Below are 27,391 nucleotides of genomic sequence, written 5' to 3' on the forward strand. Positions count from 1 at the left end.
TTTGAAAAATTTTCATTGTTTAGAGCAAAGGTGCTAGGAGGAAATAGGAACTGTTAAAATAATAGAGACAAGCGAAAAAGTAGTACTGTAAAATCTGTATTAGACACCGCGGCTTCTATTCAGAGGGAATGCAGCTTCTATTAGAGCATCCGCACATATGGGAAATGATGATTTTTTGGATCTCAATTATTCAAAAAATAATGGGCGCGACTTCTATTGGAATGCGGCAGTACAATCATTAACACACTACGTTTGGTGATAACAAGAAATTCTTTCCTGATAACTCAAAACATTATATTATTTGTATTTACAGCAAAGAAGATCATAAACATAGCCTGATTTAAAAAAAAAGAACTGAGCCAGGATATCCTGCCATATTCAATAGTGAAACAATCAGATTACATTTATTTAATCTAGATATGCTTTTGTTTTATCAAAAGCATGAATTGGTGGGTTATAGCGACAAAAGTATAAACACTTGAGGATGTGGTTGTTGAAAATGACACAGAAGAAATTGATCTTGTGAGGCGGCGTAATATAAAACCGTGTACAAAGCGACCATCTACAACATGGCCAGATTCCTGGAAGTAGCAAGGTCCATGGCTTTTTAAAGCAATGATCAGAACATTGTGTATTCACACACCTATCCTGAATAAATAAATAATAAGCCCAAAGTCCGCTGGGCGGCCATTATGTAAATTCCCTCATTTTGATTCCTGTTCATTAAAGGTTCTTCCATTGTGGTAGCAGATAACCTTATTGGTTATATCACAAATACTGTATCTTGCTGTGTGTGATCATGGTTTGATAGTAATGTAAACTGTCTTCATCATTGTCCGTAAGTACATCTGCAAAGACATATTAGTATTATCACAGGTTTGGCTTACTCTTTTCCATTCACCTGAATTCAGTTTATCATACATATACTGTGAAAAGGTTCTATTATTCATATTTATTGTATTTTTGACTTGTTTATGTAAACACTTTAGAAAAATTTACAAATGAAGCTAAAATCGTACCTTGGTCTTCAATGTTAGTATGTTTAAATGGTGGTGTAGAACTCAGTTGGTATGAGGTTGCAATACTGGTGCCAGGACTAGTCAACTTCAGTCTCCATGTTGAGGGATGTATGCTGTAAATTAATGTAATGACTAATATTCAATGAAATGACTAGCGGCTGGGCTCTTGGATAACACCAGAATAGTGGCCAGTTTTAAAGGCAGTGGTTCATACAGCTGGACTCTCTAATAACGCAGGAATAGTGGCCAAATTTAAAGGCCATGTTTCATACAGCTGGGTTCTTAGATAACGCAAGAATAGTGGCCAGTTTTAAAGACCATGGTTCATACAGCTGGGTTCTTAGATAACGCAAGAATAGTGGCAAGTTTTAAAGGCCATGGTTCATACAGCTGGGTTCTTGGATAACGCAAGAATAGTGGCCAGTTTTAAAGACCATGGTTCATACAGCTGGGCTCTCGAATAACGCAGGAATAGTGGGCCAGTTTTAAAGGCAGTGGTTCATACAGCTGGGCTCTCAAATAACGCAGCAATAGTGGCCAGTTTTAAAGGCAGTGGTTCATACAGCTGGGCTCTCAAATAATGCAGCAATAGTGGCCAGTTTTAAAGGCAGTGGTTCATACAGCTGGGTTCTTAGATAACGCAAGAATAGTGGCCAGTTTTAAAGGCAGTGGTTCATACAGTTGGGCTCTCAAATAACGCAGCAATAGTGGCCAGTTTTAAAGGCAGTGGTTCATACAGCTGGGTTCTCAAATAATGCAGCAATAGTGGCCAGTTTTAAAGGCAGTGGTTCATACAGCTGGGTTCTTGAATAACGCAGGAATAGTGGCCAATTTCAAAGGCAGAGGTTCATACAGCTGGGTTCTTAGATAACGCAAGAATAGTGGCCAGTTTTAAAGGCAGTGGTTCATACAGCTGGGCTCTCAAATAACGCAGCAATAGTGGCCAGTTTTATAGGCAGTGGTTCATACAGCTGGGCTCTCAAATAACGCAGCAATAGTGGCCAAATTTAAAGGCCATGGTTCATACAGCTAGGCTCTCAAATAACGCAGCAATAGTGGCCAGTTTTATAGGCAGTGGTTCATACAACTGGGCTCTCTAATAACGCAGGAATAGTGGCCAAATTTAAAGGCCATGTTTCATACAGCTGGGTTCTTAGATAATGCAAGAATAGTGGCCAGTTTTAAAGACCATGGTTCATACAGCTGGGCTCTTGAATAACGCAAGAATAGTGGCCAGTTTTATAGGCAGTGGTTCATACAGCTGGGCTCTCTAATAACGCAGGAATAGTGGCCAAATTTAAAGGCCATGGTTCATACAGCTGGGTTCTTGGATAACGCAAGAATAGTGGCCAGTTTTAAAGGCAGTGGTTCATACAGCTGGGCTCTCAAATAACGCAGGAATAGTGGCCAGTTTTAAAGGCAGTGGTTCATACAGCTGGGCTCTCGAATAACACAGGAATAGTGGCCAGTTTTATAGGCAGTGGTTCATACAGCTGGACTCTCTAATAACGCAGGAATAGTGGCCAAATTTAAAGACCATGGTTCATACAGCTGGGCTCTTGAATAACGCAGGAATAGTGGCCAAATTTAAAGGCCATGGTTCATACAGCTGGGTTCTTAGATAACGCAAGAATAGTGGCCAGTTTTATAGGCAGTGGTTCATACAGCTGGGCTCTCGAATAACGCAGGAATAGTGGCCAAATTTAAAGGCCATGGTTCATACAGCTGGGTTCTTAGATAACGCAAGAATAGTGGCCAGTTTTAAAGGCCATGGTTCATACAGCTGGGTTCTTGGATAACGCAGGAATAGTGGCCAGTTTTAAAGGCAGTGGTTCATACAGCTGGGCTCTCAAATAACGCAGCAATAGTGGCCAGTTTTAAAGGCAGTGGTTCATACAGCTGGGTTCTTAGATAACGTAAGAATAGTGGCCAGTTTTAAAGGCAGTGGTTCATACAGCTGGGTTCTTGAATAACACAGGAATAGTGGCCAAATTTAAAGACCATGGTTCATACAGCTGGGCTCTTGAATAACGCAGGAATAGTGGCCAAATTTAAAGGCCATGTTTCATACAGCTGGGCTCTCGAATAACGCAAGACCATGGTTCATACAGCTGGGTTCTTAGATAACGCAAGAATAGTGGCCAGTTTTAAAGGCCATGGTTCATACAGCTGGGTTCTTGGATAACGCAGGAATAGTGGCCAGTTTTAAAGGCAGTGGTTCATACAGCTGGGCTCTCAAATAACGCAGCAATAGTGGCCAGTTTTAAAGGCAGTGGTTCATACAGCTGGGTTCTTAGATAACGTAAGAATAGTGGCCAGTTTTAAAGGCAGTGGTTCATACAGCTGGGTTCTTGAATAACACAGGAATAGTGGCCAAATTTAAAGACCATGGTTCATACAGCTGGGCTCTTGAATAACGCAGGAATAGTGGCCAAATTTAAAGGCCATGTTTCATACAGCTGGGCTCTCGAATAACGCAAGAATAGTGGCCAGTTTTAAAGACCATGGTTCATACAGCTGGGCTCTCTAATAACGCAGGAATAGTGGCCAAATTTAAAGGCCATGGTTCATACAGCTGGGTTCTTGGATAATGCAAGAATAGTGGCAAGTTTTAAAGGCAGTGGTTCATACAGCTGGGCTCTCTAATAACGCAAGAATAGTGGCCAGTTTTAAAGATCATGGTTCATACAGCTGGGCTCTTGAATAACGCAGGAATAGTGGCCAATTTCAAAGGCAGAGGTTCATACAGCTGGGTTCTTGGATAACGCAAGAATAGTGGCCAGTTTTAAAGGCAGTTTTTTCATACAGCTGGGCTCTCAAATAACTCAAGAATAGTGGCCAAATTTAAAGGCAGTGATTCATACAGCTGGGCTCTCAAATAACGCAAAAATAGTGGCCAGTTTTAAAGATCATGGTTCATACAGCTGGGCTCTTGAATAACGCAGGAATAGTGGCCAATTTCAAAGGCAGAGGTTCATACAGCTGGGTTCTTGGATAACGCAAGAATAGTGGCCAGTTTTAAAGGCAGTTTTTTCATACAGCTGGGCTCTCAAATAACTCAAGAATAGTGGCCAAATTTAAAGGCAGTGATTCATACAGCTGGGTTCTAGGATAACGCAAAAATAGTGGCCAGTTTTAAAGGCAGAGGTTCATACAGCTGGGTTCTTGGATAACGCAAGAATAGTAGCCAGTTTTAAAGGCAGTGATTCATACAGCTGGGCTCTCAAATAACGCAAAAATAGTGGCCAGTTTTAAAGGCAGTGATTCATACAGCTGGGCTCTCAAATAACGCAAAAATAGTGGCCAGTTTTAAAGGCAGTGATTCATACAGCTGGACTCAAATAACACAAGAATAGTGGCCAGTTTTAAAGGCAGTGGTTCATACAGCTGGGATTTTAGATGTCAGGGAACCAAGCTTCAAGGGCAGTGGTTTATACAGTTTAGATTCATGATTTTCAGTAACCCAGTAAAAGTGGTGATTCTTACAGTTGGGCTACGAGATGTTGGAAAAGCACGAAAAAGTAGCCATCTTTAAGGGCAGTGGTTCATGCGATTCAAATTTGTCACACGACAGGGTAATGCAGTAACTTGTTCTTACCCTGAATAAAGTCCTTTCACTAATGGTGCTGGTACATGAAGATCAAAAATAGGAACTTCATTGTGTGGAGAGTCTTCATAAAATTTCAATGATTGTCTGTAAAGCAAATGCAAAGAAAATCGCCATTTCATTATTTAAATGTACATACTGTGACACTACATTTGAATTAATGTGAATAATTTTAAGATTTTTGCTTTGGAATGCATGCCAAATCTCGCAAACTGCTGGAAATGATATATTAAAACAGTTTGAATGTATAAGGCTGCAGTGGTACATTCATTTGATAATAATTCTGCAACTCCGATGCCGTGATGTGACACCTCTGTACCTACCGAATTAATGATCGTTGATTTGGTTGTGGTAATTTAAGAAATGCTTGTGATCCCACAGTAAGTTCTAGTACATTGTAAAACCTCTGTACTCTTTCTATTTGATCTTCTATCGGTATGGCAGTACTGGTGTAAAAATCTAATTCATTCATCATTATTAATTTTCCCCCTACAAAACAAAAATAATAATTCATGTCACCAATATGCATGCGGGGTGTATTCAGTTGGCTCAAGGAAACACAAAATATACAACTTTTTAGGCCCCACAAACAACTTTTTTGTTAACATCAAAAATACCCACATACCACAATGGGCCTAGTTTGTTTGCACACTTTTGTGCATGGCTCTTAAGATATAGATGTACAGGTTCATGGGCACTCGGAGTGACATTTTTTCTTTTGGTTTTTCTTGTCAATGCCGGAACATACTCACAAATCGATTTTAAAATATAGGAAGCACGAAAGTCCCGAAACTTTGTTTATGTTGATCTTTGATTGACAAGTCAATGTTGACGTTATATGCAAATGAGTTGTTGGCCTCAGTTGGCTGGCCCAAGCGCTATCAACTAGTCTTGCAAACTAAACAAACATACAGTAGTAAATGATAAGTAAACTTTTTCACCCTTAACTCGCAACATGTCGAGAACTTCTAGCCTGGCAGCTTCCAGTGCGGCTGATCTGCACTGGCTCGGAAGATGAATTCTGATTGGCTAAAAAAACAAAAAACTTGTGGCGTTGAATGCACGTTCATCGTCAGTATTGTTATGCAAATTCAAACTAGCTAATCATTTACAACTTTCCGAGCCAGTGCAGATTAGCCCTTCCAGTGGTATACTATTAAATAATTTATTTTTGTTCATGCATTTTTTTCTCCAAAGGCATTTTAAAACTGATGGATACATTTTTCGTTTCGCTGTAACGATCACTGTGCTGAATGGATAAACACCATTGCTGTGCTGTCATCGATAACTAACTTGTGGCAAAATATGCAAATGTAAAATGCTCTGTTAATTAAAAATAAAGAATACCCTGGAAATTACAGAAAAATCGGCAACGAAATGCTGTTTTTTAAAAACCACGGAAAAATCAAGCACTCTGCAAGCCATCTTGGTTACCTGAATCAGAAACCCCCCTTGTCAGCTAGCATACATCATCTTGTAGCGATGATGCAAAGTACGTTGTACGGCCGTGCTCGGCGATCTCAGGTACTAAGGCACTCTATGAACGAGGTATTTCCAGAGGTCTGGGTTCGTTTAATTTTTATCAACCCGTCTCGTCCGTAGTTGAATGAAACCTGTCTTGATTTACAATATTTTATTTTGAGTATGTTCCATTATTCACAATGCTAAGAAATTTCAACAGACTATAGCCAAGACTGTTTGGATAATAAAAAGCAAAAAAAAAATTCACAAGAACCTGCATCTATAACTTAAGACAAATGGACTCGCCAAATGTAAAAAAACTACCAGTAGTGGCTACAGATGTGTAATATAATCACACCCCAGGACTTCATTTTAATGCTTAGTACATATTTCACATAATTGTTCCAAAACCTCAAGAAATCTCTATGAATGATTTAAAACATTAACCTACTCTTGTCTCCTACATTGCTCCTAATTATGTAGGATCATTTCATTGCTGTCAGTTTTGAAATTTCAGCTGCTATGTAAATTTTCTTATTTTTCAAAAGTTACAGTTATGTAATACATTTTCAAATGTCATTATAAAGTTGAAACATGACAGAAAAACACTTTCTCTGTGGAGATGTAAAGAATATGACAATGTGTTGGTGCCATCATATAGAATACAACACTTTGATGAACTGCAAAACTACAAACACTGAATGTCTACAGGGCAATGCGTATTCAGTGTTTGGAAAACTACCTCTTCCTGTGTGGGGTTGGGGTAGCAGGAGGTTTTACTATTAAAAAAGGCCAAGCTGTCTATGGCCTTGCTCACTACGAAAATTATCAAATAAAATGAGCAAATTGTACAGTTTAATGTGTGTATTGAATGTGAAAACATGAGCACTGGTAACCTTTCGACCAGTACAGGCGACTTTCAAAAGTTACTAGTCCTGATGTCTGGCAATAATTTATAGCCAATTTCATACACTGGTGTATTCTTGATCTCATGGCACTTACCAACGAAGTATGTTGTGTAATCTCTTCTGATTTTATCCACTCCTAACTCGACCAATAACTCTAAAGGCTGGCTAGTATCCACTTTACGATTTTCAACTTTCCCTTGATAAGACAATCGAACCTCTTTTGCTAATAATGTTTGATTACTTCGGTGGACCTATCACAATTGAGAAAACATCACTTTTAGGCCAGGAAAAAAAATTTCTGTTTCTTGTTTCATGGATTTTTTTTTTTTTTTTTCGAAGACTGAGCTAAAATGGGGTAAATTTGAGACAAGTGTGAGTAAAAGCGCATTTTGGAATGCTTTAGAAGAAAAAAAAAAACATTTGAGGCACCATAGTTCAAAATGATGCGTGCCGAAAAGGAGAAACAGAGATTTTTTTTTTCTCAGCCTTACAATCAACCCTCAGATTATGTTACAGTATCAATACAACATGATTTAGGACAATGGTAAATATCGAAATCACATTACACACCATTCATTAAGCTATGTTACATGCGATTGATTCCTTTGCAATTGTGAAGAGTTATTGCTACGGTACCTTGTCAGTTAACGCATCTGTCCTTACCATTGTGATACGTATTTGTAGAATTGTTTTATTAATTGGCTCATTAACATGCATGCAAAACTACCTAAAACCAAAGTCTAGATTTGCTTTACAACAACACACTTTTTACATGGCTTTAAATACTGAAATGGAGATGCTGAATTGCTCAAGTTACAAACATTCAGTTACAAAAATGTAACTCACCCAATTTTGAGAAACTACACCCAATTTTACTAGTAAAAGATAACCAAACTTAGAGTTACGGGAAACATTAAACAAGACAAAAATCTATGTTGCTCACAACTTAAAGTTCTGTTAACTGTTAATTGAACATTGACTTACAATTTGGGCATGGTTTCGCAAATATGGGTGTTGTCATTTTTGTTACTTGATGTTCGCAACTAGAATAATTCAGCATATCAATGAGTTATTTTTGCTTGTCCAGCAAGTTAGTATACTGCCCTCTATAGTTTGGAATTGAACAAAAATCAAAGCAAAAAACTTGGTTAACTGTTAAAGTTGCTATTAACTCATATTCCAGTGAACAGTTAATTGAACACCAAGTTATAATTTGGGCTTGGTTCTAAAATATGGGTGTGGTAATTTTTTGAAAAATCTTGAAAAACAAACATAGAAATAATATTGATAATTAGTCATTCATTGTCAATGATATATTTCCTGTTTGTATTTGGATGCACTTGCAGACACAAAAGGGAGAAGGAATTGAGGCAAAACAAAAACACAAACAATTGGCATGCATATGAAAACCACAGTCTTGCCTTTGTACCAAAATTTTACAAAATCAGTTACGCACGTTTCGACCCCCCCCCCCCCCAAATGGTCAAAGAGTATGAATTAAACCAGCATGGCCACCAGTCGCATTTCAAATCAAACCACAAGACTAACATACATCAATGTCACATTCTATTCATACCAAGTTTGAATGAAATCGAGCTGGGCATACCCAAGAGTAATGGGTAATGTTTTTTTTGGACAAATATTTCTATAAATCAGCAAACAATGTGATTTTTGGCTCATATAAGCTTACTTAACCTTTTCACTACCAGACTTTCTCGCCCAAATTTTTCTGCATTTTTCCAATATTTTCAATATTTCTGGAAAATAATTTGGCTATTTTTGTCCCAAACTTCTGAAGGATCGTGTAGACTATAAACAGAAATATTTTGTGAATCTGTGGTGAAAAAGTTAAGTGCATGCAATACTATACATTGTATAAAAGAGACAATATACTTGTATCAAGAAAGCTTACCATAGGCTGTATATCTCCACACTGCAATGCTGAATGTATAATACCTAATGACTCGATAACTTCTTTATAGCTACCAGCATTACACAATATATTCCACAATTGTTCTGTAAAGTCTAAATCCTCCCTCTCTGGCATCATCTGATTGTGCAGCAGTGATTCAAAGTCCTTTTCTTTGCTACTTTCTTCCAGCCTGGGTTGTTCCTGTTTTTGGAAATACCATTACTGACCTAGGTATTCACGAAAAGCGACAACCGACCTGATGGCCGAAATAGCTGTGGTAATCAAGTCAAGTAATACACAACCATAAGACTGGCTGTTAAGAATGTACCAACTTCATCAAACAAATTGTTTACAAAAATGATGTACACATCAAATATTAAATCAATCGGGCAGATAGTTTTCAAAAATATGAAAATATCATTTTGTACCGAAATTAATAAATCAATAATATCACAAAACTAAAATCTGACAAATCTTGATAAACAAGCCTATTCAGGATACCTACATAAAACGTACTAAAAACAATGGGAATTGTATTTTTCAAGAAGTCACAAATACATGTAGCATTTTTGACTAAAAATTACCAAAATATTCACGACAGATTGACAGCGGAGTTAATGATAGTTGACTAATGACACTTTGTCAATAAAGGACAAAGGCCAAGCAAAATTGCTTTTTATTTTTATTCTGAAATTGTCATTAAATTTGTGATTTATCATGATTATAAAGGGAATTTATTTCCTTAATTTCATCCATTATTTCTAAAATTCTGCAAAAAGCTATGTTGTGAACGTTCAGAAACATGTATATTTTTTCTGCAATATGGAAGAGAACATGTAATTTTTAATATTGTTGATTGATACTGTATTTTGACAAGTACAGTTACATGATATCTTGTTTTGATCATAATTTAGTGGGAGTTAGTTAACATGCCGAAATGCCTACACATTTTATAGGATTCGCAGACAAGCAAGTTTTTTATTTTTATTTTCAGGAGTAAAAGCCACAAACAAGCGACCTGACGGTCAAAATAGCTCTGTTGTCCTAAAAGAAAATTGTAGTAGCCAAGTTGAGAACAAATAAATATAAATACATGTATAATAAATATAATTTTTACCAAAAATAGAGAACTGATCATATACATTAGTACAAAATGAACAAATCTGATATACTTAAATATAACGAAAAAGTTGAAAATAACATTTTGTACCAAGAATGACAAAAATATTCACTAAAAATAGAGAATTAAAGATATCTTCACAAAATGAGCAAATCTGATACCAAGTATCAAAGCAATTGACGTGACTGATGACGGATGGACTACGATGGATAATCACATAAATGAACAGCTCTGCTCTACGATGACAGTAGAGGTAAATGTATATAAATCATCAAATATTTTCAATGGTAACTACATGTAAATGGTTAGTAACAGACTTTTATGTCAAATATAATTAATTGTAATTCATAAATAATCTTTTTTGTTGGAGTTGACGTGTTGAAGTAAAGTTATACAATGCGTATCACTCAGAAATATGAACAAATGAAAGTGGGTGACAACCTCAGCTTATAAAAACAGCAATTGGCACAACTCTACCTTGCTTTTATATTTCACTCCTTTCTTCAGTTCATCAATATATCTGCGAACTTGCTCAGTAAGATTATCTTCTTCATCCTCTGATGTCATTCTAGCCCACTGTATTTCACCCGTTTGCAGACCTTTGTAGATGTTCTGAGAAATAAAATCTTGTGTGACTAAAATCATCTTGAATATGAATGTTGGCGACTTTGGAATGTTTTTACTGTTGCAATGTGTCATGCAGAAAAAAGAAACTATAGCGTCATTTTTGTACTTGTACATATTTAAGTTGACGGAAAAACAAATTAACCTAAATTATGGTTGATTATTATTTCCCTCACAATTTTCCCACAGCTAAACAAAACACATTTTGTAAGGCAGAACACAAAACGTTTCAAGCCCAGTCACACAGCATTGACCTTTTCACCAGACTTTCTTGCCCAAAATTTTCTGCTTCTTTTTTTTTGTATATTCTTTAATTTTTTCGGGAAAAGAATCCATATTTTGGAGCCAACAGACAAAATTTGGGTCATTTTTCAGTTTTTACTCAAAAAATGTGGCTGTTTTTCTACCAATCTTCTGAAGGATAGTGCAGACAATAAACAGGACTATATTGTTAATTTGAGATGAAAAGAGGTAACTGATGGTGAAAAGGTCAATGACATCAAATCTATGTTCTAGGGTTGGAATACATGTACTAAGATTTATATGAACTAATGGTATCTATCCAAGATCCATAGCACCAAGAGACTTTTCCAGACCTTTTCCCAAACTTTCTTGCATTCCCCCCCCCCCCCAAGACATTTTGACCCTTAATTCAGGCCAACAACATCACCAAAGCTCATCAAAGTTCAGAGGATATGGTAGTTCCCTGCAGAAAACTGGTCTTTCTAAAATGAATTAATAGCTATGACAAAATATATTTATTAAGATTTTTCAAGTTTTTTTTTTATTTTTCCTATAATTTAAAGACAACTCAAAGGCTTTCCAGACCTCAAAAAATCTAAAGACTTTCAAAGGATTTTCCCAACACTATGGACCCTGTCTATCTATGCCCAATACATTGCTTGACTTACCAAGACAGTACAAAGCTCTCTGTACATTGGGTGAATGATACTTCTTTGATCACCAGGCACAACTTTAACATGCTACATTTGTAAAAAAAGAAGTATGTTATTTATTATAATAATAATAGTTATAGTTTTCAAAGTAAGGCATTCAAATACTGTAATTTGTGACTTGATTTATTGTCAATATTGGGTTTGGCCAAAAATAGCTTTGCTTTCACATTCAAAAGAGAAACTGATGCAGGTTTTTTTAATTAGTTTTCAAGATAATTCAAAACATCAGCAACAAAATGTACTCTTCAGCTACTGTAAAGTACTTTATTTTCGCTTGGAATTAATTTTCGCTATTTTCGCTGAAGGTATGATTCAGTGATAAATAAAATCCAGCGAATATACGTTTTCTCCTATATTTTACAATAAACTCATCAGAATCAGTGAAAATAAATTCCATACAAAACACTAAAATAATCTTTTCAGCGAAAATTAATTCCAGTACATAATACACATATTAAAGTATGGTGCTTTAAATAGTTTATAATATAGTAGTACTTACCACAGTGGCCGTAGCGTTGACGGACGGCACTTGTAAAACATTAGTGACACTATCCCAAGAACAGTCAATGACTAAACTGCTACAATTTCCTGCATTGCCTGATGACACAGAGAGATCTAGTGCTAGGGATCCAAAGATGTCATACTGTGCAAATCCTTGTGTGGATACCTTGTGCAATGATAAATAACAAATGGTTTTTTAAGCAACAAATTTTAATTTTCGAGTGCAGCAACAACACAATAAGGAACATTCATTTTTAAGCACTGAACGTGTACTACATGGACTACGGATAATTCTGGCATTAACCTTCTCACCATCAGACTTTCTCGTCCCAATTTTTCTGAACTTTTTTCTAATGCTCTTCAATATTTCTGGAAATGAACCGTAATTTTGGAGCCAACAGATTTGAGTAAATTTTCAGTTTTTACTCAGAAAAATGGCTATCCCCGGTATTTTTGTCCCAAATTTCTGGAAGAAAGTGTCGCTGGATGCAGCAAGAACACTAAATATTACCGATAAATATGACAAATCAGAGACCGGTACCAGAAAGAGGCTGCATATCAGTTTCAGTGCACCAACTTCATTACTGTTCGATTACGTTCTTCTTTTGGAGTTTTCACGAGCTCAAGAGTGTAGTTTTTTTATATTGTTCTAAACTTTATTCAGTTGACAATAAACGGTGTTAGACGAGTTACATACTACGAGACTTTGCGTTATCCACAAGTCTACAAATTGAACCTGCTCGGCGACGCCTGATAAAATACAGCTCAGTCGTCAAGCCACAGAAAGTGCAGTTCATGAACAGAACTATTTTGTGAATTTGTGATGAAAACGGAACAGGTGTTGAAAAGGTTAATATTAAATCGTACTTACATTATGAGAGTCACTAAAACGTTTATGTTCCCCTATCAAATATTCAAGAGAAGGTAAAGCATGTTTATCCGCAATTGGACCTATAGTAATAAAAAGATGTGTATAATCAACACCTGTAGCACGATATCATGAGATAAGAATATTTTTGTATAGTAAATGCATTAATTATTCACTGGATTTTATCGCTATTTTTCGCTGATAAGAAGAAATACGCTAAATTTAATCTATGTGAAAATGTAATACAACAATAAATTGTTTCCTTGTCAAATTCGTAAAATTAAAACACAGTGAATATGCTAAAAACATAAAAATAATGTAAATAAAAATCAGTGGAAATAAATAGTTTTACAGTAATAGATATACGTTCACTTCGATACTCATGTACTGGTATGTAGAAACAGGACACACAAGATCATGGTGTCTTCAAATTATTTTTTTCTCTGAAAAATTGGTGTTTTGACATTGAACTATAAAAAAAGAAATTCAAATTCAAAATAAAATCATTTGGTTTGTGCAGTAGATGTTTGATCTGCGTCTTTCATGCAATACGCAACATCTTGCAATGAATGAAACCCCCTATTATAAAATTACATGGCAGTTCACAAATTCAATGTATGCGATGATGAATGTATGACTACTAATTGTAGTTGTGGGTCCATAGCCTTTCGGTTTTGGTTTTGGTGACAGTTTAATAAGGATTATCAATTGATGTTAGCTTCGATGGTGTGATGCGAGAAAATATTCTGTTTTTGTCAACATTTAGTAGCGATGCCATTTGGCGTCTCACGTTTGTGTTACACGAGTCTATTTGAGCAACCATAGCTATTCTGGGTCAATAAAAATAGCAAATTTAATGACACAAAATCAGAAATGACTAAAATACCATCCCAATGACTAAAAGGCCGACACAAGAAGAGCTATGGACCCACAGCTATACTGAATGAATAATTGTACATGTACACCCTGTATCAGCCAAGTTTGCACTTGTGTTAGACCTACACCTACACTGAACTTTTTTAATAGAATAAAACACAGCAGTTGACCATATTGATACTGCAAGCCTACTACGGTATCTAGAGTTTGTTAAGGAATATGTTAATAAATGTGCTTACCAGTACATGTGACTTTAAAATTTGATATTCCAATAGTTTTTCCTGATTTAGATGTTTCCACTTTACTTCCAATGAAAGATGCATATTCTGGACCCTTCCCATCACACGCAATCCATATTGGTAACACTGAGGTTTCATTGTTGTTACCCATGTATGGGTTGTAAGCAGTTGCATAAAACGATAAAATACGCCTAAAAAACAATGAAATTAAATGAACATTGCAACAACAAAAAAGATTTTGGGGACTTTTCAAACTTTTCCCTCAGGAGGTACATGTTTGAAATTACTGCAGTCAAACAGGTAAGCTTCAAGAATATATTACTAGACTTTATAGTCTAGTAATATTAGTAATATAGCTCAAACCTCATATTTGTGATTTTCATTTGAAGGGCGCATTGGATTGTGGGAAAATGAATGTTTATCAACACAAATGCTGTACATGCGCAGCGCGACGACTACCACCCTTCAATAATATTGATAGATTTGAATACCATTCTCATTCTTTCCATGTGATACTATACAAGTGATATATTGTATTCTGTTATTGCCAAAAAAAAACAACACTAAAATACCACAATAATACATACCAAGGCACTATTCATTGTTCTTTATTGCCACACAAAGGCATTACAATGCCACTTATAGGAAGGGCAATGACACGTGGAAGAGCAATAATGCCACACAAGAGATGATAGGGCAATAACATATACAAGGGCACCACCATAATACAATAATGCATACTGGGGCACATAAATAAGGATATTGCCACACAGGAAGGGTCATGACACACTGGGGAGCAATAATGCCACACGGGAGGTAGCAATAATAATTACACTACATATTGCTTTACATTGCCACACAAGGGTATATTGCCACATAGGAAAGCCAATGGCACATGGGAGAGCAATTAAGCCACACAAGAGATGATATGGAAATAAGACATACAAGAGATGATATGGAAATAAGACATACAAGAGATGATATGGAATTAAGCCACACAAGAGATATGGAAATAAGACATACAAGAGATGATATGGAAATAAGACATACAAGAGATGATATGGAAATAAGACATACAAGAGATGATATGGAAATAAGACATACAAGAGATGATATGGAATTAAGCCACACAAGAGATATGGAAATAAGACATACAAGAGATGATATGGAAATAAGACATACAAGAGATGATATGGAAATAAGACATACAAGAGATGATATGGAAATAAGACATATAAGGGCACTACCATAATACATATGGATCTATAATGCCATACGAGTATACTATGGCACATGGGAGAAATCAATAATGCCAAATGAAATGCCTTACAGAGGGGCTATATAATTCCATAAAAGCGCTATGCCAACGCAGCCTTGGAAGTTGCGAGTACCTACTCGCAACTGCGCCTAAAAAATACGTCTATGCGAGTACAAACTTGTAAGTATCCGCATTGAGCTTGTAGTTTTCAGAAACTATTTGTATTTTGCGAGTGAAAATTGAAGCCCTACACGCAGCTGAAACATGCCTTGCACGACTCAGACTAGACGAGATACCGTGCACAATTTTTAGGCTTTGAATAATTTACGATGTACTCGGAAAGTCTAGTTTCAGGCGCATGACAAGTGTCATGTTGCAATTGAGAGCATACAAGTCAAAATAAAGATCGAAATAGTAACATTGTAAATACGTTGTTGGCAGTTGTTTTGTTCTAGTCAAAATACGGGCATACAGGGTTTTTTAAATGAATGCCAGTTTACACTGTCGGCAGCTCTTTGATTGTCATTTAATTATTTTCATTGGCTAACGTGACGGCGTTTTTCAGTGTCGTGTTGGAAACATCAATAATCAAAGTCACACTGTCGCATTCTCAGCTCGAACAAGACATGGTGAATAAGCAGATTACTAATTTCTTTCGGCCGGTTGAGCAGAATAAAATTCCAGCAACAAACTTCGGGACATCAGATCCTACATCATCGCATCCAGTCACAAAACGAAAGATGTGGTTGATCTAATACTTATCAGCCTGGAAGACCCTAGCATGCAGTGTTGTGCCAAGGTTTGAAAAAAAGTGGGGACCAATGGCCCCATGACCCCCAAAAATGAGGCCATTTTGCCAAAAATTGGGTCAACACAAGTCAAACATAGAACTGATTATATTACATAACATGTAGTTTTATTTCCAGTTTTGTGTAACAATAACATCATTACAGTTAACTGGCAAACTAAAAGAAGATGGTTAAAGTGGTTACAACTGTACAGTAGTGGTCATTAATGTTTGTTACTTAGTAATAAAATGTTCAAAGATAAAAACATTTATTCAACTTGTGTGGAATATCTTTCTGTCTTTAGATTTTCTTTAATGTTGTAATGCTGCATTAAAGTCAAATGTTTCAATTGGGTCACCTTCAAGTTTGACTATTAGCAAGTCATCAACTCTTGCAAAGGACAGCCTATTTCTAGCAGCTGTTTTAATCTGGTTTTGGGCACTGAAACCCCTTTCACAATCAGCAGTATGGATTGGGGCAGTTAAAGCCAATGAGGCCAGAGTTAACAAATTTGGAAAATGATCTTTATGATACTTGTTAATCATTCCCCACAAATCAGCCATTTTGTCTCTTTGATAACCAGCTTTGACTACCAATGGCTTCACAAGGGACCACTTTTTTCTTGTAGTTTCTGCATCAATTATTGGTTCAACTGTCACAGGAGTCTTGTCATTCAGAGGTTTGGACACCTTAGGCATTCCATACTGGCAGACAAGTGTTTCTAAATGTTCATTACCCCATGTTTCAAGGTCTTTTCGAGAACAGAATGACATTGGCCTCATTCCAAGCACACCAAAAGCATACACAATATTACTATCATTATTTGGAAATCTCTGGTCAATTTTTTCCAAGATTCCATTAACAAATTTTTCCCTGATTGAATCAATGTTCTGTTTACCCTGTATGATATGGTTACCTTTGAAGGTAAGTCTCCCCTTTTCAGACTTCAGATGCTCACTCTGTAGCTGATACAGGTAAGTGTCATGTTCTACTTCAGAAGATTTCATCCTATTTAGAGCTGTTTTGCAGTGATCTACTGACACTTGCACTAAGCTAACATCAAGGTCAGATTTTTGAAAAACAAGGCACAATTCTGAGACTATTGGTAATATATCCATGAGCAGGTAAGTGGTAGCTAAAACATCGTACTTGGACATCTTACTGCCATAACCTTTAGATTTAGCATCTTTGTCAGTGGTAAAAAAATGTAATGAGTGAGTCTAAACACCTATACACAGTTTTTACAGCCAGATAGGCTATTTTCATTTTTTGCCACCTTCTGAAAGTCGGAAATCATTGAATGTGACATCATTGCTGGTTTGTGATCGTTACATTCTGCATGGCGAGTAAGTGTGCTTGTTCGGAAATTAGCATTCACTTTGGTCATAGTGTTCTGTTTATTATGCTTGATACACACTTTGCAGGTCATTGCATTCTTGGAAGCTTCACATTGTAGCCATTTAAAATCTCGTAGCCACTTATCTTGAAAACGTCGGACATACCTTGAAGTTTGCATTCCCGCGAAAGATGGTTCACTACCGATGCCATCTTCACGCTCTTGCGATGTAATAGTAGAATCACGTACCGTAGTTTTCGAAGACTGTGATGTTTCCGGTGGAGATAAAGACACATCTTCCACAGTGGTTGATTTTTCTGACTCATCTAACCCAATCTCGTCATTCGATTTGCTTTTCTTTTGAGCTGATGGACCGAAAAAGCTCAATATTATTCTACCCTTTCGTTTTGAACCATCGTGTGCAGACATCTTGCTTTCATTTACCAACTCAATAAAACGGCAGTGTTGATTGGTTGAGGGCGTGGGCTTCGCCAATGAAAATCAATTTCACAGTTGAGGGTAGGCTAACTGCGCTGGACATCGATGTGACAGCAAGCGTAAATTTTAGTACGCGAACTGAGCGAATCAAAATCAATTTCACAGTCGGGGCGTGCACTAATTGAGTAGTCGCTATGCCAACCGTGACTGATAGCGTTATTCAAGTCGTGATTTTAGCCAATGAAAATTGAGTTCACATCGGCGATTAGGTAGTATTGAGTAGACACAATATCAACACTGTACGATAGCATATAAATACATACACATGGATAGGTAAAGGCGATTTCGTTTTTTTTTTACTCATCATTAAAAAAAATGAGTCGTCAAAGTGGTGTGATTTCTTTGAAAGTATTTATTCATTACAGATTTGTACTGGCAAAATGAGTGCGCCCAAAGGCCCTTCCAGCCAAATAAAGTTGCGTCATTTGTTATTTTTTGTGGGAATGGCGCAAGAGCGCGGCCTCGGCACAACACTGAGCATGGCCGAATTTATCCTTCAAGTTCTGTTAACAGATGCATGCATGAATCAGTGCGGGCCAGACTACCAAATGTGAAACTGGTGTGGCCTGATAATATCGTACATGCAGTGTTCGACCAGGACTTTTTGTAACAGAACAGTATCTCTCATGTCATTATTGTAGTTGTATTCGCAAAGTTTAACATAACACATTTCATTTGTTCTACGCATGAAACAGTTTTGCTCCTAAAATTTTAGGTTTAGGAGCATTTTGCTCTTTGCCAAAAAGTTAACTTCTAATTCTGCTCATGGGAGTGATTTTTGCTAACCTGGCCTCTTTCACAGTAAGAGGTCTTGTCTTGCAAACATCAGTTGATGTATCTAGTTTCTCACATGACTCCTCTTGCATGTCCGCATCTCGTTCCTCTTCCTCCTCTTCCTCATCATCATCATCATCATCAGTGGGTTTTTGAGGCTATAAACAAATACATAATAAGTTACGACATGTATAAACTGTTTTAATTAGTGACAAATTAAAAGAAAGTTGCCAAAGAATTTCGCTTGGGGGGGGGGGGTAATACAGCTCAACCTGCACTGCAATATAGTCATTTTAGGATTTCTGGTGGGGTAGAACGTTTATGTGATTTATTTGATTCACGATTATGCATAAATTCAGTAGTCAAAACGAGCAGTAGTCAAGTTTCTCCAACCACTTTTGCAACCAAATAGGTAACCATGTAATTAAGACAGTCAGCAAATATACTTTATTTTCTCTATTTTACATTTAACTAATCAAAAATCAGTGAAAACAAGTCATTGAAAATGACACAGTCCCCGTTAAATTTTTGAAAGTTCTCTTTGTGCTCGTCATATTAACGCAGAGGGGTTGTCGCGAGCGTGTCCTTGAAACTTGAGTTCCTAGTGGCGTATACAACAGATTGTTTATTTACATCAAAACACGTGTTCCGTGTAGTAGTAATATGGCCAAAAATAAAAACAGCCATTATTCGGTCATCTTTGAACTGATTATGAAACACACTGATATGTATGATGTATGTGCCAAATACAAATGAAAATCGTACATAAATTGTGGAAATATAGTAGTAAGGCCAAAAAGTCAGAATTAGTACCACATAAAGTACTAGGCACATGCAAAGAATGAACAGAATCGGTCCAAGGGATTCTGAGATATGACTCCGGCCGGACGCACGAATGCACAGACGCATGGACGGACGGACGGACGGAGACCGAATTATAAGTCCCCGTTTTCGGACTTCGTCCGAACGGGGACTAATAAATTTCTTATGAAACACCCCAAAAAAATGTTCAGCAAATATTTATTTCAACTGTAAAGTCAAGTATTTTACAGTAGTATCTACACCTTTGCTGGAAAAAATAGTTTCTATATAAAAAAACAACAACATTAATTGAGCAGTAATTTGAAAAGCCAGATCACAGTACGACTTGCTTTGACTGACAACACTGTAAATGCCAACAATTATTGGATTACTTTGTGAACAAAGATATTTGGCGTAATAAAAGTACTGGTACCGGTAAACTCTTTCTCTCTCTTTTTATTTTGGCAGACATTTTTTTATGTGATCAACTAGTTTTTCAGAGTCAGTTGGCTCTTCGGACAACATAGTTTTTTTTTTTTTTTAGTTTTGACTCCTGAAATTGTACAAAAATTAATTCAAAGTTTTAGATTTCAGTGTGTTCTAGTGTCATTTACTAACAATTAAAATCATGTTTCAATGCTTATGAATTTACAAAGATTCATCATTGATCAAAATTAATGCAACCTGGAGGTGAATGCAGATGAACTCAAAAATATTTCACACAAGTCACACATATGCAAAATAACAAACGAGTCACATAAGACAAAAATCAGAGGTGGTGACTTTCCTTGACTTTTTTTTTGACCAAGCTTTGGGAAGAAGGTAGCGGGTAAGACATGTCAACACTGAAACTTCATATTCTGTTCATATTACTGTAAAATCTGTATTAGAAGCCGCATTCCTATCAAAAGAAGTCACACCCATTCGTTTTGAACAATTGAGAAGCAAACATTCACCATTTTTCATATGTGTACATGCTCTAATAGAAGCCGCATCCCCTCTGTTGCATTGCACCATTTTAATAGATGCCGCAGCTTCTAATACGGATTTTACAGTAGTCAGTTTGGTTACATAACACATGTATATTATTGCCAAGATGCTGAATTGCTCGAGTTTCGCACATTGAGTTATTGTTGAACGTTCACATTTAGTAACTCAAACTTGAATTAACAGTTAACCGAATTTTGAGAAACATTAAACAAAACAAAAAAATATATGTTGCTCAAAACTTGAAGTTTGGTTAACTGTTAAATGAACATCAAATTACAATTTGGGCATAGTTTCTAAAATACAAGCATGGTCATTTTTGTGACTTAATTTTTTCGTAACTCAACTCAACTCAATGTCTAACTCAAACAATTCAGTATCTCATTATTACCTCAGCATTTCTCTGTACAAATATGTAGTTACTACCGGTACTGCCAAGTGTTTTAACTAATTCTTTAACTGGAAACTCTTCTATAGCTCTTTTTTCCAAATGATATTTTTCTTGAAATGAGACACTATCAGATGCAAATTCTGTACTGCACACACTGTATAATAAGTATTATAAGTTACACTGTGATAAAACATTTTTGACACACAAAGTTATTAAGCCCTCATATTTAAATTATTGAGCCTTCAGGAAAAAACCTAGGTACCCAAACTAATTCTTGAATTATAATCCTTGACTGAATGTATTTTGATGTTTTTTCAAAATAAAAATGATAGCCAGAATTTTTTGTAGAATTTTATTTCAGCAAATCACAAAATCTTCTTTTCCATGGGTAACTACTTTCTACATGCCGTTTGTCATTTATTTGATGATACTGTTCAAAGTTTAAATGGTTTGGATTTTTGCTTTTGGCTGCAAATAAACCTCTTTATCAGACATGCAAAATCTCATATAACACATTAAAACTGAAATAAGGATTGAATTCAGACTGTTGATCTTAAATGACCCTTAAACAAGTTTTGATACTCTGATTAATGCACAAAAAACTTGTGACATGGCTGTTATTGACATTGTAAACACATCTTGGAATTGAATATTATATCAAATTAATATGTGGCAATCAGGTTATTTATGAGACAGGTGCATTCTGGATGTTAAATGTTGTCCTTGCATCTTTGAATGAGTAGTTATACTGTGAAAATATTCATAATTGTGACACTATTTTATCTTGGGGTGCAGATACAAAAGGTAATTCTTTCTTATCACATGGAGTTTCCTGCTGTACGGCAAAAGAAATATTACACTTAAACATTATTTAAACATTCCAAACTTTTATTAACATTTTTTACAATGGTATGTATAAATTTGAATAATTTGGTTTTTATATAACATTCTGTGACAATCGATTGTGAAGGTTTTTATTTCATAATTAGACTACAAATGCAATCAGTCAGTCTTCATAAATAAATACGTATATGCTTTATCTCACTTGGTTTAGAATTAAATGATAGTATAATGTTGATATTAAATTTTTGAAAGTTCTCTTTGTGCTCGTCATATTAAAGTGGAGGGGTTGTCGCGAGTGTGTCGTTAAAACTTGAGTCCAAAGTGGCGTATACTGGTACATTAGATTGTTTATTTACATCAAATTCGAACATGTGTTGCGTGACAACCCCTCCGGTTTGAGCCATAGCAAAGAAAAACATAGATCACAAGTGAAAGCATGGCCAAGTTATCACATTTTAAACAAACAAGATGGTCGCCAGTCAGCCATATTGAATCAAATTGCAAATTGAATTGACATGTACCCATTTTTTTTTTTTTTTATTTAAACAATATTTTTATTTTGTTTCAATAATGGACATACAACACAAAATATTACATCACATAATGGAAAAATAAAGAAAAAAAAAACTAAGAAAAAAAAAAAAGAAAAAAGAAGATCTGGTATAACATCTAAATTTACCCATTATCTAACCAATTAGTTAATGGTTCCCATTTCTGATAATGGATAAGCTCTTTGTTTTTGTTTATTGCGATTTGTAGTTCAATATTTCTATTTTCCCTGATCCAACTTTTATATGCGTATTTTGTTGGATGAACCTTTTGAACCCTACATGTATATACATATTTTTTAAATAATAAAATAAAATGATTTAACAGTATATTTTCCGGTTCACATAGACCTATAATAATATTTTTGACATTACAAACCAAATTGGCAATAAGTTTGCAATCACTTTGCAACAGTCTCCACAGTCTCTTTACAACAATACAGTTAACAAATAGGTGTTCTAATGTTTCTTCTTCTTTTTCACAAAAAGAACAGTGGGGGGAATTGATTATTTTCCATTTATACAGTTTTACGTTAGTTGTTAAAACTCTGTGTAGAATTTTGTATTGGAATGCTCTAAGATCTGTGGAGATTGTTGTCTTGAAAGGTAGTTTGAAAATTACATTTTGTTTCATCCCATACAAATGTTGGAAGTCTATGGCAATATTTGGCTCTTCAATAATGTTTTCACACAAAGACTTGTACACCTTTTTGCTCGTCAGTGTATTAATTGCAACATACTTAGAATTCCATTTGACTTTGTTTTGAAAATCACACCACTCATGGGTATTAGCATGAATGTTCTCTCTCCATTCATCTGGTATTGCAGAGATTAGGCCTTGTATAGTATGGTATTCTGTCAAAGTGATACCTTTTACCTTCCAATATTGCCAGTCATGAAAGTTTCCATAGAAATCGATTTGGTCTATTATTCTTAATACTTTTTTCCTTGCCAAACTTTTCAGATAGACTGTACGAAAGCCAATTTTTAAAAATCTATTGTTCCATAATATTTGTTTATCAATTTCAGATGTTGTTTTTGGAGTGTATGATGTCAGAGATGACCATTCCCGGATGATATCATAATAAAAGGGTGGGATTTTATTTTCAAATTCTGATTCATCATAGTTGCAAAAAAACACAAGGTCCCCAAACTTTTTCAATAGTCCCTTCAATATATCCTTCCATCCGGCTTGGCTATCAGAAACAATCCGTTTCACCCACATAATCTGTTGTGCTTTAAAAAAGGAGTCCACCTCAATCATATTCAATCCACCGCTTTCAATATCTGAAATAAGGATGTTTCTTTTAATTTTATCCTTTCCATTCCAAATAAAATTGTAAATAATACTATTGATTATAAATAATACTAAGATGGTCGCCAGTCAGCCATATTGAATCAAATTGCAAATTGAATTGACATGTACATGTATCCATTTATGACATGCTAAATATCAATGAAAATAAAAATGATACATGGATGACGGAGATATAGTAATATGGCCAAAAATAAAAACAGCCGTTATTCGGCCATCTTTGATCTGATTATGAAACAAAGTGACATGTATGATGTATGTGCCAAATACAAATAAAAATAGTACATAAATTTTGGAAATATAGTACTGTAGTAATTAAGACCAAAAAGTCAGATGGTTGTCAATTGACCACCCTTGATCCGATTTTGAAACAAATTGTCATGGACATGTATCCTAACATGTTTAAAGCGTTGTGCCAAATTTGAATGAAAACTGACAAAGCATGTCCAAGATACCACATTTAAAAAAAACAACAAGATGCCTGCACGAACGAACGATCGTAGATCGAATTATAAGTCCCCGTTTTCGGACTTTGTCCGAACAGGGACTAATAACATGAGTACAATAATTAAAATTTTTGTAGTGATCAAAGACATAGGTTATAGAGCTAGGCGTACAATATTTTCATGTGTACAACCAGTTTTTCAGAGTGGCTGTCCCAAATAGATTTTTTAGTTTAACTATGCCTTTTTGCATCAGCTACCTGAATTTCACTTCTCTTCAGGCGAAATCTCTCGCTTTTGGAGACGTTGTTTTGGGGGAAGGTATCTTACTGATGTTTTTACGATTCATAGTGACATAAAAAGGATATTTGATATGAGACTGACTTGCTTTTAAAGAATTTGTGGATCATTCTTGTGTGTCATTATTATGTAATTAGGGATAGTCTATTTACAATCCTGGGGGGGGGGTGATTCTTTTCACTTTACAATGTGGTGCCGTTTTTCTGTACCTTAACAACCATGACAGCCCTTTTTGGCCAGATTGTTTTTAGAAATAGAAACTTTGAAAATTTGTATTTCTGCTAGGTAAATATAAGCCGCCACTACCCCCCCCCCCCACCACCGTTTTAGGTGGCCCATCCCAAGATATACATATATACACTATGTGATCTAGGGGCTGTTGGCAGTGAAACTCGTGCATTCATGGACTGTGAAAATATTGAAATTAAGAATAGTCGTATAGAATTTTTAAATATGGTTTCAGTTTATGATGAAAAAAATTCAAGAATTATCTAAGAATAACTTAATTACCTAAAAAATTATTTACCTCAAATGATAGTTTCATTGTTAACAGTCTCGGAAAATTTGTTCAACAAATTATAATGTCTAACAATATCTAAAAAAAAAAATTTCCCTTGTTACTACTAATATTTTATATTTCTTTGCTTACTTATTGTTTTATTTGTTATTGATGTTTGTTACTTGTTGTTGTTGTTGTTGTATTGACCATAGATAATGTATATTCAATGCATTATTTCGTGCTAAATAAAATATACTATCAGAGGTACATTACTTGGGGTTTGCAACTCGCATAGTACTGTATTGTGGCAGCATGTCAAGATCCCATTCAAGTCTCTTCTCGTAGATAGCGAGACTGAGGCTACGACCTTCTGACATGACATATATCAATGTTCAAGGTTTGTAATGAAAAAATAAAACTTTTCTTGTCATATCATAGTGAAAAATGTAATACATCGAAAATGTACAGAAAATATAGTTCCCGTAATCCGTCATATCATGGGCAGCTATTTTGATCCACCTGGACATCCCAGTATCCTAGTTACCTCGGGCATGCGCATTCGCATTTTTCTGAGTTGGAACGCTTATGCGAGAGCGAGATTGTGACGGGATCTTGGTATCATGTCACAGCGTTGTGTCGTCACCAGAAGCGCTGTCCCAGCACAAACCTGTGTCATATGTTCGCTGGTTCCCGGCGTCCTTTGCGAATGGCAGGTAGGACGCAGGTAACTAGTAATCGCCATATTGTTCCATTTGGGCCGGTTTTCCGGCCGGAAGGAACGCAACTGGGTGACGTAATTTGAAAACATTCCAAGTTCCGTTTTGCGTAAACGTGTCTGTAATGCTATTATAAAGCAATGCTCATACATTCTGCCTGCTTAGATTTACAGATTTGATATGTTCTGTGCAAATTTATAACAAAAGAAACAGTATTTTTTATTCGCCCAACTTTCGAAAGTAAAAGGAAACCCCTGAACGGCCACGAGCGTAAGCGCTGACGTCAGGTAACTAAGGGAAATGGAACAAGCAACGAGAAAGTGATGTACCAATCAGAATGCCGGAACCGTTACTAGTTACCGGCCTCTTGTGCAGTGCTTTAATTTTATTTATTTATTTATTTATTAACACACAACATCCCCCGGAGGGGATGAAAAGGGTTACAAATCAGATATTAGTAAAAGAAAAATAAGTAAGGGAACAAAAAGGCATAAAAAAAAAAAAAGATAATAATTTGAATACAAGGAATGTATTACTGGCTTAGTTTATATGTAGGTGCTGCTGTCTTGTATTAAAACAGTTTTTTAAATATTGCGCTAAAGGAATAGACATTTTCTCGTCACTTAGTAATGATATGAATTTATTTTCATTACTAAATTTGTCAAAATTTGGTATACGTTTATTAGCTACAATGTAAAGTTTTAATCTTATTTCATTGTAATGAGGACAATTTGTGACAAAATGTTGTTCATTTTCAACATGGTCATTGTCTCACATATTGCAGACTGTCTTTAAAATCCAATCCTGTATGCCGGCCTGTTTCAATTTTCAGACAGTGGTTGCCAAGTCTAAATTTTGTTAAGGATTTGCGAAGTTCACTGTTTTTCATAATTGTGACTTGGTACGCCACGACACTTGAGGCGGGAACCAGCCAATGTCATATGACGCCTTACTAGCCGATTTTGGCTAAAATTCCGCTCCGCCGCCTCTTTACAACAGTATTTATACGCGGAACTTGATATTGCTTTTTACAATTTGGGTTGCCTTTGAATCACATATTTTAGTGAAATATTGTTTATAGAGTGAAATATTATTGTCATACATAATTCAATCTTTGAAACAACAGAAACTAACACATAATAACGATAATCAAATTTGTGTTTGAAGTTCGAAAGTAGTTGCGTTATTTCCGGTTTCAACTAGTTCGAAAATAGAACGTCCTTGAGCGCAATAAAATCACGCGTAGAACTCCGTCCGAACCAGACTCTAGCAGCGTAAACTTATTGCAATTTGCGCAATTTGGGCCCAGTTTGTTCTTACAAGTTTTCTAAGTTTCATTTATTATTATTTAGTAAACAGGTCTCTGGAACGATTAAATATATCCGTAAAATACGTGCCAATCGACGATTGACTTCGAAACGTTCGAAATTTCGAACAAACTCCCGGCACACCTTGCGCGATATGCGTCAGATCGGTGTAGAAGACGCCGAACTGCAGCGTCAATGATGTCACCGTAGTTACAAACCCCAAGTAATATACCTCTGATACTATACATATATTTGTTGAACAAACACTTATCTGACAAGTGTAAACAATCGCAACATTGCATTTAAATGATACATGCCAAATATGAAACAACTCACTGCTCCAGGATATTCCTAATTTCTCGAAATATTTCCATATTCCCCTTTTCGTCGTCACCAGAGTTCGAAGTTTCCGCCTTAGCGCCGCAGTGAACCATGGGAGAACCCTAGAGGTCACTCGTTGAAACCCCATTCATGACCCCGGCCACATCACCGCTTT

At 35.9% G+C, this 27,391-nt stretch overlaps 1 protein-coding gene across 2 annotated transcripts; it reads right to left on the bottom strand.

The window, feature by feature from the left end:
• Positions 1–377: 377 nt before the first annotated feature.
• Positions 378–27,387, bottom strand: LOC100374963 (protein zwilch homolog). Of its 2 annotated transcripts, none has more exons than XM_006811982.3 (14): positions 27,232–27,387; positions 20,925–21,078; positions 18,758–18,903; positions 14,092–14,282; positions 12,980–13,059; positions 12,107–12,274; positions 11,563–11,634; positions 10,505–10,639; positions 8,908–9,108; positions 7,090–7,246; positions 4,950–5,115; positions 4,618–4,713; positions 1,020–1,132; positions 378–848 (listed from the first exon to the last, which is right to left on the bottom strand). In XM_006811982.3, exons 1-14 carry the CDS (start codon positions 27,327–27,329, stop codon positions 769–771), a joined length of 1,857 nt encoding a protein of 618 aa, XP_006812045.2. In that variant the 5' UTR covers positions 27,330–27,387; the 3' UTR covers positions 378–768. The 2 variants fall into 2 exon arrangements, with proteins under 2 accessions (XP_006812045.2, XP_085350993.1); XM_085494867.1 differs by having other exon boundaries at positions 27,213–27,387.
• Between the last annotated feature and the right edge of the window lie 4 nt (positions 27,388–27,391).

The sequence above is a fragment of the Saccoglossus kowalevskii genome, chromosome 21 (assembly GCF_978046115.1).
Source record: "Saccoglossus kowalevskii chromosome 21, keSacKowa6.1, whole genome shotgun sequence".
NCBI lineage: Eukaryota > Metazoa > Hemichordata > Enteropneusta > Harrimaniidae > Saccoglossus > Saccoglossus kowalevskii.

Coding starts and splice junctions, on each gene's coding strand:
- LOC100374963 (XM_085494867.1), bottom strand. CDS start 27,364: ATGGGGTTTCAACGAGTGACCTCTAGGGTTCTCCCATGGTTCACTGCG. Junction 7,247..8,907: donor GTGGAGATATACAGCCTATG/GTAAGCTTTCTT, acceptor CAATTGTGATAG/GTCCACCGAAGTAATCAAAC. Junction 1,133..4,617: donor GTGAAAGGACTTTATTCAGG/GTAAGAACAAGT, acceptor ATTAATTTACAG/CATACATCCCTCAACATGGA.